At 27.8% G+C, this 11,801-nt stretch overlaps 1 protein-coding gene across 1 annotated transcript in view; it reads right to left on the bottom strand.

Moving 5' to 3' along the window:
* Positions 1-6,813: 6,813 nt before the first annotated feature.
* The window catches only part of LOC112684263 (neurotrimin-like), a gene marked incomplete in the record, with an annotated part of 168,503 nt that continues 163,515 nt past the window's right edge, over positions 6,814-11,801 (bottom strand). The window contains 2 exon segments of the mRNA XM_025555688.1: positions 6,814-7,050; positions 9,386-9,463. Of these exon segments, the coding sequence (XP_025411473.1) occupies positions 6,929-7,050; positions 9,386-9,463 (200 nt within the window).

Here is an 11,801-nt window from a genome sequence, read left to right as displayed (position 1 = left end):
GGGTTGGGCAAAATTTTTTGAACATCGATTTTTTAAATATGGATGTGTTTGATGTATCGGTGAAAAACTATCGATGTTTAACCCTTTCACTGCTATGGTCGTATATATGCATCCAACGTAAGAGATTCTGTGGTGCTATGGACGCACATATTTGTCCTATCATTTTAAAAATCAACAATAGCTGTAATAAATAATGTGATTACTTGCATATGTGGTAAATGATTAGATAAATCCTGTACCGAAGCTCATTTACAGTAAAACGGCCTTTTTCGGGGCCACAAATAACAACGATATGAAAAGGTAAAACGGCACGAAGGCAACCAAATACAACAGAAGAATAATACCGTTTTACATCATCTACGGCCGTGGTTCTCAACCGGTGTGTCGTGACATACTAGTGTGTCACGTATTACTTTGGAGTGTGTCGCCAAAATATTATTAATTAAAATTATAAGCTTTCAAAGTATGAACGTATATTATTACGGAATTCTGATGAAATAATAAAAGCCGCATATAAAAAAAAATTATAATGATATTCTTATTGATTCTTATTTTTTAGAAATATAAAATATAACGTTAAAATCTAAATTTTGTATGTCTCAAAATGATTCATTTTGAATTTCTCTGTAAATTTAATACACAGGAATAATAAGAATTGAAAATTTCGTTTTTTTTTCAACATCGTACATGTCTGAATCAGTATATTCGATATTGGAAATAACAAAAAGCAAAAAAAAGATATTGACAGTAAATTACACGAAAGTTTGTTAACCATTTGTCCATGAATCGAAGACCTATGCAGGCCTGCGTATTTATGAACTTATTTATGAACTTCAAAAAGTGGCGTCTTCGTATAAATGAATCTAAAACCATTACAATCCTGTTCGGCCGTACAAAAACTACAAATATCAAAAATATCCAAATTAATAAAATTCAAATCCCTTGGTCCAGGAGCGTTAAATATCTAGGAGTAAAAATTTACCATAAATTAAGCTTTTCTACTCACGCATCAAACATTGTCAAAAAAGCCACTCAAATTCGTGGACTTCTATACTCAATTTTAAACAAAAAAAAGTCCAATCCCACCAGAACCAAACTAAAGCTTTTCAAAATGTACATTATCTCCATTTTAACTTACACCGGTGAAGCATGGGCACCCTTCATCAGCACATCCATATGGAGGAAAATAGAAGCAGTACAGACAATAGGTATCAGAGTAATACTAGGTCAGCCGTCCATAGTAAAAACTCATTACTTCTTCACACAGCCGGTTTCATCCCTATCAAGTTTTTGATCAAAAAGAATGCCTTAGCAACCTTCCACCGAATGACAATTTCTCAGTACAATCATATAAAGATTATTGGTCATATTTCTCACCCATCACATGCCTCCATACATAAACAACGAATGAAGGCTAATAAAACTAGTGAACTAAAGTTGACTCTAATATTCAAATTAAAAGATTAAAATAAAGTAAAAATAAAAAAAAAAAATTACAATAAAATAAAATAAAATATATAAAAAAAATAAATTTGGTAACAGAATTGTTAACGTATGACTCTTTCCTTTTTCCGATTAGGCATGAAATGGGTCACAGGTGCATGTCTAAATTTTCCATCCATTGGATGGCTAGCTGAGTGGATTTCCTCAATACCTTCCGTGTATTTTGTTATTGTTATTTTGTTATTATATATAAGATAATTTCTACGATCGAATGCATATATACATATGTATACATGCAATTATCTATATACCGAGTATTAAAATTTCGATTAGATTGGTTTGGTTAAATTTAATTTCTCCTTCCTTTTCGTAATTCCATTGCTTGAATTAAAATTAATATATTTCCCGTCAATCAAATATTATACTCGGAAAATGCTCGACAACGATGTATGATGTCAATAGTTATGTAATATTATACTTTGGAAAGCTACACATTTTAAGTGTTTGTATTTTCTTTGACTCACAGTAGATATGTATTTTGATATTTTCTAAACACGTGTATGTATTCTAAGCAAATCATGGTAAGGTTGTCGTTTAAAACAATAGTGGAGTGTACTTTTATTAATGTCTACTATTATAAATAATTTAGAATATACTGATCACGTCATAATATTATAACGATACTACTGTGGTCACAGATGTGAAGAGCTTAAATATAATTTCATTGAGGGTGGGTACACTCTACGTGTAACCCCTTTTCACAAAACGATTGTTCAGATTTATTACCCAAGCTTACTAGAGTATTCGAACTAGAATTATTTTACATCAGATTGTATAATAGAAAACATACCATACTAGGAGTCCACTAAAAAATGTGTTGTACACAAGGTGCTACACGAACGATATACGTGTTGTTAGATGATTGTTAAATATCTGTGGTCACGTTTTGTTCTTATAGAATATAACACGTATTTTATTGTATTTACATTTTTTTTCACCCATATTCATATAGGTACTTCTCATCAGTGCAATTGATAAACATTAATTGGAATGGCATAAGACATTTGGTTCCAGTTCGTGACAATTCAAAAAATAGTTATTGCAATGACTTGAACTTTTCACTTAATCGTGTTCAATTACTGAACTTAATAACATTTAATGAATTCAATAAAATGAAACTCAGTCTAGGTATAAAATTAACCAATTAAATTTACAGTAAATCGTGTTGAAAGTATAGTATTCCATAAAATATGAATGTTGTTCTATGTAACAATATAATGTCTTGACAAAATAACATCAGCAATCATTAGAAGTATATTTCTATTACACCAGTTAGATATTTGTGTTATTAATACCGTCAAATTAGTATAACATATAATATCAGACTTTGACAATAGCTACATTTTGCAAAATTATCTCCGTTTATATCAAGATTAGTTACACGAGGACGCCCAGCTATCTGATAGTAAAATATTGAATTTATTTCCTACAATGGCCTTTCACGGTTTTGTCTGTAATAATGGTGTCAGTTCAATCAGACAGTGTAGGGGAAAAATATATGAATGCAGTATCTAATTTTGTACGTAGAATCTAGTAATATAGTTACATCTGTCATTAATGACTACAATTAAATATTTGAAATTCATATATAACTAGTATACCCATTGCGAAAATTCGTAATAGATAATTTATTTATATAATAAAAAGTATAGGCGCAATCAAATCAATAAATAAACATATTTTAACAAATCAATAAATGAGTATAATATCGAAAATTGAAAGACGTATCGAAATGATAGAGAGTGTTTATTAAAATGTATGTTCCACAGAATAAGGATAGACTATGTATGAGATGGTGTAATTATTATATAAAATCATTTTACAGTATTCCCTTTCAGACAATATTAGCTAATATAAGTAATAATATTAGTATTGTTATATCACTGAGTAAGAGCCAATGGGAATACAGTATTTGGAAAAAATTGAAAGTAAAGTTGATTGTGCACACATAACTTTCCTAAAACTCAACGAATTTAAGCAGTTAATAGCTCAAAAGAAAGAACATGATCCACTGAATGTTCTTAGACTTATGTCAACAGCCTACGTTAGTTAGAATTTTAGTTATAGAAATTTGAGTGAAGGAAAATATAGAAAAATCTTGAAAAAATTGAATGTAAAGTTGATTGTGCACGCATAACTTTATTACTTTAAGAGCTTGATCTACTGAGTGTTCTGAGAGTGAAACGATCAAGATCCATTCAATAGAAGAGAAGCTATGAGAATTTGAATTGATTCATAAGAAATGTGTCTCATAAGAAATGTACAGGGAAGAATCGCGTTGGTGGGAGTTGAGTAAATTTCAATGATTGATGACATATCTGTGTTTAAATACCTTTCGTTTAAAAAAAAAAAAAAAAAAAGATAGATGGGCCAGACGTACTGACTTTAGTTTTTATAAATTTTTTTAATGTACAAAATTAAAACTTACCAAATAATTTTCATATTTATTTTAAAAATACAATAAAAATAATACCGAATGTTAAAATCATTCTGTTATGGATATTGTTTGGACTTTTATTAATGCCAGAATCACAAAATGCATTCTTGTCCAATTTACCAGTGGTAAGTTTATCATATCATTGTTATGAAATCTTATATTGATATGACCTTAGTCTTTCTCTATATATATAAATTGCAATGGCAACGCTGGTACCCTTGAGGGCCCCCAACAAAAATATTACTAGCTGCTTCCCCCAGTGCCAATTGTCTACCATCTGATAATTTGATCACATTGTCCATGTTTAATAGTTTTTTTTCACTTAGTACCTAGTTTAGCGATCACCTTATCATTTGTCGGTGGACATAATATTTTTATAATCAAAATTTCTCATATCATACGACTATTAACGTTATTCACTAGAAAATAACCATAATTTCCACATTTGTTGATAAACAACGTTATTTTCCATTTAACATCATATATCGTTATATATATATATAAGAAACCCAAATTTTTGTTAGTTAAAGTTTTATAGTTTAATTAAGTATAATAATATTATGTACAATATTTCCACATTGGTAACTAAAGTGCCATTACTTAATTTATTGAAATATTGAATATATATATATATATATATTATACATGTAATTTTATTTAGGGAGAATATCATATATTATACGAGACAGTATATCCTTATCGGTATTAAATAATTTATACAATAGAATTTAATATATATTTTACTAAAAAGTTAAGAAATTTGACGGAAATTAAAGGAAATTTTACTTATCACATTGATTTGCCATCTCTGCTATAGAGTATTTACTTTGTGTTATATAACACATTTTATTGTATTTAAATGTTGTTCATTCTCATACATATAGGTAACGCTTGTCATTTTAATTGTTGAACATTAATATGATTAGTATAAGATATTGAATCCCGTATTTTGTTGGCTGCCTATATTTCCATACCGATTTATGGTATAGAAAATCAGACATGTTTTTTTTTAAGCAAATTTTTTATTTGTCAATTCTTTAGCTTCAGTATACTATATGTAATTCACACAGAGCTAGGGACTAGCTTATGAGTTAGCTCTTTAATAAAATTACTGTTTTCGCATAAAAATGATCTTAATTAAAATTTTTTGTGATGTAGTAGGTACGTACGATTATGTATATATGTTAAGTTGTAAAACATACAATTGGTTAAAATGACGATATAAGGTGCTGGAATAGGGCCAAGGTGTAAATCAAATCTATGCGAAGTCATAACAAACTCTCGTCCTGCATTAATTCATTGGCATCTTCAAATTAATATTTTCTATCCTCATAAAGAAAAATTTCCTAAATTTCACTATTACCATCGTATCATTGAGCATCAAAACGTTACGGCATAAGATGGTAAATGGTTCAAAACTGGAAACATCGGTAATCACTAACGGACTTCGTCGAAAATAAAATTCCATTGGATCAACGAATGACCGAGTTATTCGCGCGCATTATAAAAATTAATTCTAGTATATAGATGTTAGGCTGAAAAAATGTACTTGACAGTTGATATGAATAACTTAAAATATCCAACATAATGGACTTAATACTGATTTCAGACAAAAAAGTACAATACACAAGTAAAATTTATATTAGTTCTTTTTTATTTTTTATTTTTACTTAAATTTAATTTAAATTAACACTAGTACATTTTATCTTCTACGATAACGTATTTAGTTTTTTTTTTTCATTAACTATACTTATAGTGAACAACAATTATACTTAAAATATTTAGAAAAAAAAATTGTATTCTATGCATACAACCGATGGCATCTTAAAACAAGACGTCAATATATTATTAGATATGCATATTTTTTTTAATTAACACCAATAAAATACACACTAAAATTAGACTTTGAAAATAATTTTCCGGATTACTTTAATGTATCATCTAACTCGCGGCGTACAAGACATAACGTTTCCACGTAAAGACAATAGTACAACATTGTTCTAGGATTCTATTACAACAATAATTATATAATAATAATATGAGTACAAATTAAATATTGTTACACAATGACATTAACAGTAGACTCGAGAAAAAATATGTACGGATAGCATCAAATGATATGTACAAGTTCATGTTCGTTGAACATTTTATGTAAAATACACAAAATCGTGTTAAATATTTAATATTATATTATTTATGGAGAGCCAAGTGTACAATATAAAATATACTTGGTGCTCACTCATTCGTTCAGTCTTTTTTTTTTTTTATTATTATTATTATTAACTTAACGTGATTTTACAAACGCGTCTTTTTTTTTTTTTTTTGCAACGAATTAAATAATATGTATTTATATAACATAATATAATATATACGCGCGCCGAACACATTTTTATCAGGCAATATTACCTATGACTAATATATAAAAAATAATCCACTAAAACGAATCTACATTAATGGACAACAGTATTTCAGTAAAATATTCAAAATTTTCAGGTTATAACAATACTATTGGGGTCCCGTTACATATTATAGAATTATAATATTTAGTACATTTAATTATAACTATAAGTTATTTTTAATTTACATTATTACATTTTAAATTTTTAATTTACACATGTGTTCTAAGCAAATATAATATACGTTTAAATCTTACTACCAAAAGTATTTCACTATAAATTTATCCTAAAACGTGTTAAATTATGTTATGTTTATGTATACAAACTATATCAATTATTATCTATTCGTAGTCATCACTATACAATATAATATTACCTAAAGTCATACGTCAATAGTTAAATTCAAGTGTATAGTATATTATGGATATGATTACATGAATTTGAACTAAAAAAATAAAACCAAACCAAAAAAAAAGATAAAAACAATGTTCAAATAAAATGATATACATAGCAAAATAATATTGTATAATATGTTTGTATATAGTTAAATATGTTCCACCATGAAGGAGACGGCGAAGTACAGATATTGAAGTTATCCGTGCGCGTACATGAACATTAAACACAGTATTACGGTGTAAAACGATAATTTCTGTGACCACGATCCTGAATCGAAACCATCGGATATTTCTTCATCATAATTGTCCAGTTCTTTATCTAGAAAAGAAAAATATCGTTTACATTTGTGTTTTTTTAGTATGAATATTTTTACGATTTCACGTCTAGTGGCTTAGACTTTTATAAACGACTACCGCGTAAATGAATTTATGCAAACTTATGAAAAAAGATACAATTTAATTTTGAAGTCTGATTAAACATACAGATATACAAACGATGTACCAATTTTAATTATACTCGTAAAACGTACTAAACACTTTCGCGTTAATCATTTTATTTTTCTAGAAAATAACATTTTAGTCATTTTTTTTACACTTCGAAATAAACAATGAAAAATAGAGGTCTTTTTTTTTTTTAACCTGATAAAACAATCAAAGTTTGTGACAATCGTTAATATACCCCGACAAAGATTAGTGCTAGATGAGACTGTAAAATATGCATAGCGAGATTACAGCTGTAAAAGGTGTAAACGTGATTCAAAAACATAGCGAGAATCACGATCGTTACAGTTTCGTGTAAGTTTACAAAGAGTACACATTATTGTTTTTCAATTCGTACTGTAAATAATTGGAAATAACCTATTGTTAGAATGAGTTGTGGTGATTCGATAAAATTTCATATGCGAAAATATATTTATCGTTTATACGTTCGGTCACTATATTATAATATGCGTGCAACGACGATACAATTACAATAGGTTGTTGGGATATTTAACTGAAAGCAATAAAAAGCGTCAGTAGATTAGTTGGGAGAATTACTCAAACATCCAGTTCATGTACGAATTAATATGTAAAGGGAAATTCCCGATTAGGTTCCCTTTTCAAGACTAAATACGATTGCAGTGGATGCCTAACGTTCCTGCTCAGCTTAAAAAACTTATTGTCCTAAAACTGGTAGCTTGAATGAAATAGACGTTTGTCTTATCACAAAGGAATAGGAAGTATACTCAGAATTCAACATATCAGAGTAGTTGATGTTATATTGCTTTTCGCTTGAAAACACGTTCAAGCTGTTGAAAGCGAAATGTTATCGTGGGAAATGTAATTTTAGTATAATGAAAACAGGGTTTTGTAGCTTTACTTTGCAGATACACAACAAATTATCTTTAAGGTTTTAATTAATTCTTAGGCTGCTTAACCATTAAACCATGTTAAACCTTGAATGAAAATTAAAAACTACGAAAATGTGCACAGGAATATCAAAGCTCATAGTGTTATTCGTTTAACACAATGGACCTAAAAATAAATTAATGTCATACGATTTCGAAAAAATGGTTTTAGAATATTTTTGTGACATAATTTCCATAAATCAATGTCGACGTCAATCGAAGAGATTACGTGCGTTGTAATGCAATCGATCAGAAAAATTGAGTAATATGCAAAAGATTTTAAATTAAATAAAATGTTTTATTGTTGTGTTAAAGTTATTCAGCATGACTGTAGTCATTGAGATTATGTTTAGAAACATAATATTTTCAATTACGTCACAAAAGCGGAATATTTTCGTTTTACATCCTAACGTGGTTTAAAAATGGCGTAAGTGCGTTATATATAAGTCAGTATAATTTTTGTTTTTTAATTATATTTGTAATATATTCAAATAATATAATTTACTAGTATGAAATAAAACTCTGTTCGAATTGTAAACGGTAATAGCCAGTTTCAAAAGAAAACTTTGCCAATTGTATTTACGCTAAAAGTTTTAGCGAAAAATGTAAACAGCCTTATTTTTATGTATATGAAAAAAGACACACCCCGGGCGAATCACAAATTAGAAACACGGGGCGGAAAAAACAAAGTAGAAGAGAGGAAAGATGAAGAGAGAAAATAAGAAAATCTTTCATTTTATTACATTACCGTTATTAACTGAACCTTTTTAAGAAAAGGTCTTCACTCTAGTTATTGAAAATTATTATATTCTAGTTTTCTTTCAGCGACTTTTCAGTGTATTTGACACACAGGAGCGATGAGTCTTGTTTTTATTTTTTTTGAGTAAAAAAAAAAAGTGAAAAACATTATGATGTTCGTATTATATATTTATTATTTTTCTTTTTCTTTTTATTTTTTTTTTACGAAAAAATATCTATGTTAACTTTCCGATGTAAGCATTTTAAATTGGTTGTATACAGTCTGACGCACTCGCACAATAACCCAATCAGAACGAAACCTTCCCAAGGCGGTAAACGTTTTGCTTAACATTATCGCACTGTTGTTAAATCATTTTTTTCTTATTCATTTTTTTCTTTTTTTTTTATTTCAATTTTTTTTTTCTTTTTATGCTTCCTGTATCCTACACTGAATATGCCGGATGAATACGAAAATCACAGTAGATGAAATATATTTTTATAGGTTCAACATAAACATTTATGACATACTTTCATCTTCCAATAAGAACGCCGAGTCACTAATATCATTCGATGGCATTAGCATTCTGGTCCGGTTTCGGTTCTTGTCTATAGGAAAAAAAAGAACAGTTGTATTAAATGTATTGGTTTGAGTGTTAGCATTTACATAGAAAAAACAATATATAGATTATGGAATGGAGCAAAACAATATCGTATAGATTTTGTAGCATTTACATCGACATAGACACGTTCATTTAGAAAGAAATAATAGTAAATTTCTTATCACAGTTTGTATGAGGTTGTTTCGTAATAGTATACATCTGTCAATAAAATTAATATGCTTAGCCACTGAACATCGAAATAATAGGTATAGTGACAATTAATAATACGATAAACACACGAGATCCGGGTTTTTTGGGTGTACGCTCACCATTCTTCTATTAGCGCATAGCGTTTTTAAGGGCTGGGAGACAAACGAGCTAAAAATAAGCTCAACATTTATTTGGTGTTAAAAATACGATGCAAGATTTACCAGAGAAAGATTTATTTTCTCTTAACTCTGTTGCAATATCTATATAGATTCCTTTCAACCCCATTATAGTACTTACGGACTTGTAGATTTTCAGTATTGAATGAATAAAAAACCAATAACAACTAAAATATATCAATAATAATATTATATAATATATAATATTATTGTTATTGTTATAGTATTATTGTAACTAATTTATGTATACTCTTGGAAAGTATTATATTTAAATAGGGTTTTTTTTTTCTATGTTGATGTATTATTCAACAAATTGATTTCTTTTCAGGAACTATGCGATGATAAAAAAAACATAATTATAAAAGTGTCAAAATAAATTAGATATAAAATGTGTTTTTAATGGGTTTATTTTAATTTAATAGATTTTCAATATGTTTTCAATACATATTATTTGACGACAGAATGTAGAAAAATTACACGATTAATTTTCAATCCTCAAATAGCAGAAATTGTGGAAGTTTACTCTACGTAGCGATTGCTTCCAATTTTACATATTTAAATTTATGATAAACTGTCTATAATTTGAATAAATTAATATAATTACAAAAATTACTAAGAAATATTACGTGATTTAAAAAAATTTAAAAATATGTACTTTATATAAATATATACTTTTAAAACTAATCAAAGTGAGAAATAATTAATTGTAGGATAGTATTAATATAATATGTGGAGTGCCGTATACGCTTCCTCGCAGTGCACCCAGGTAACGAGCCTATAACCTGTTATCGACTCGGCTAAAGTATACGGAATTTCGGTCAGCGGAGTGTGCCTTTCAGCATCTCTCGCTAAATTCAAGCATCAACAACAACCTTAATAAAAAACCAAAATAGCTCTTCTCAGGGCTTTTCGACAAGGGATTCCTCACCGTACGATAATAATAATAATATAATATGTATTCCTGAATGTCTGCAATAATTATTTAAAACATCTATTATTATGTAATAATATATTGGAGATATTATAAGAGATACATGATTAACTGGAAAAAATAATTTGTTGATGGTTGATAAACTACTGTACACAAATTATTACAAAACAATAAATATTGTTACAATGGCGCTTTATATATGCAATATTGCTACTTATACTTATACAAGCGTATAAGAATCAAACGATGATAAAATTATAGACACGTATTACACACAATAACAAAATATGCCTGTATTTTCTTTGTAGTGAAAATATTACACACATATATCACATACTATACTATACTATACATCACATACTTGTTTAATTTATCGAGAACCTGAAATTAATTTTGGTAATATATTATTTTATAATATTGCTGTTTATTATCAATTTGACTTATTTCATAGGCTAATTGCAATATTTTATATGGTTATAACACTCCAGAATTTAGTGATAACTTTGTAATTTCAAGTTTAATTAATCAAAATGAAGAGCCTCAATTTGTTTTCGAAATGACAATATCCTCTGTTTTTACTGTTACATTTATATTTATTATATGTTTAAGTGTATTTATTTTACACTTAACATAGATTAATGAAGATAATTTTGGTTTTATTAGATTTTTTTCTGAATTTTCTGTATAACAAAATAAATACAGTTTAATGGTTAGGTGATAAGGAACTTAATCGTTCAACTAATTTTAATAAAATTAACTAATAAATTAAAATTAAAATTTAGTTAGTGGTATTTTTTTTTTATAATGAGTTCTAATTAAACAACTCTACATAAAAATATTATTTATATTATACTATTAAATTAAAAATATAATTGCATAAAACTTATATAATGTAGCCAAAAATATTTATTCGAATAAAAATAAGTATACATAGTGATCAATGGTTACACTATGTAAGTGCGTATATGTATTTATGTGTGAGTGTGTGTGTGTGTGTGTGTGTGTGTGTGTGTGTGTGTGTGTGTGTG

The sequence above is a fragment of the Sipha flava genome, unplaced genomic scaffold (genome assembly GCF_003268045.1).
Source record: "Sipha flava isolate LNK unplaced genomic scaffold, YSA_version1 247_pilon_pilon, whole genome shotgun sequence".
NCBI lineage: Eukaryota > Metazoa > Arthropoda > Insecta > Hemiptera > Aphididae > Sipha > Sipha flava.
The sequence above is the reverse complement of the archived record's forward strand: the minus strand, read 5'-3'. Positions and strand labels throughout refer to the sequence as shown.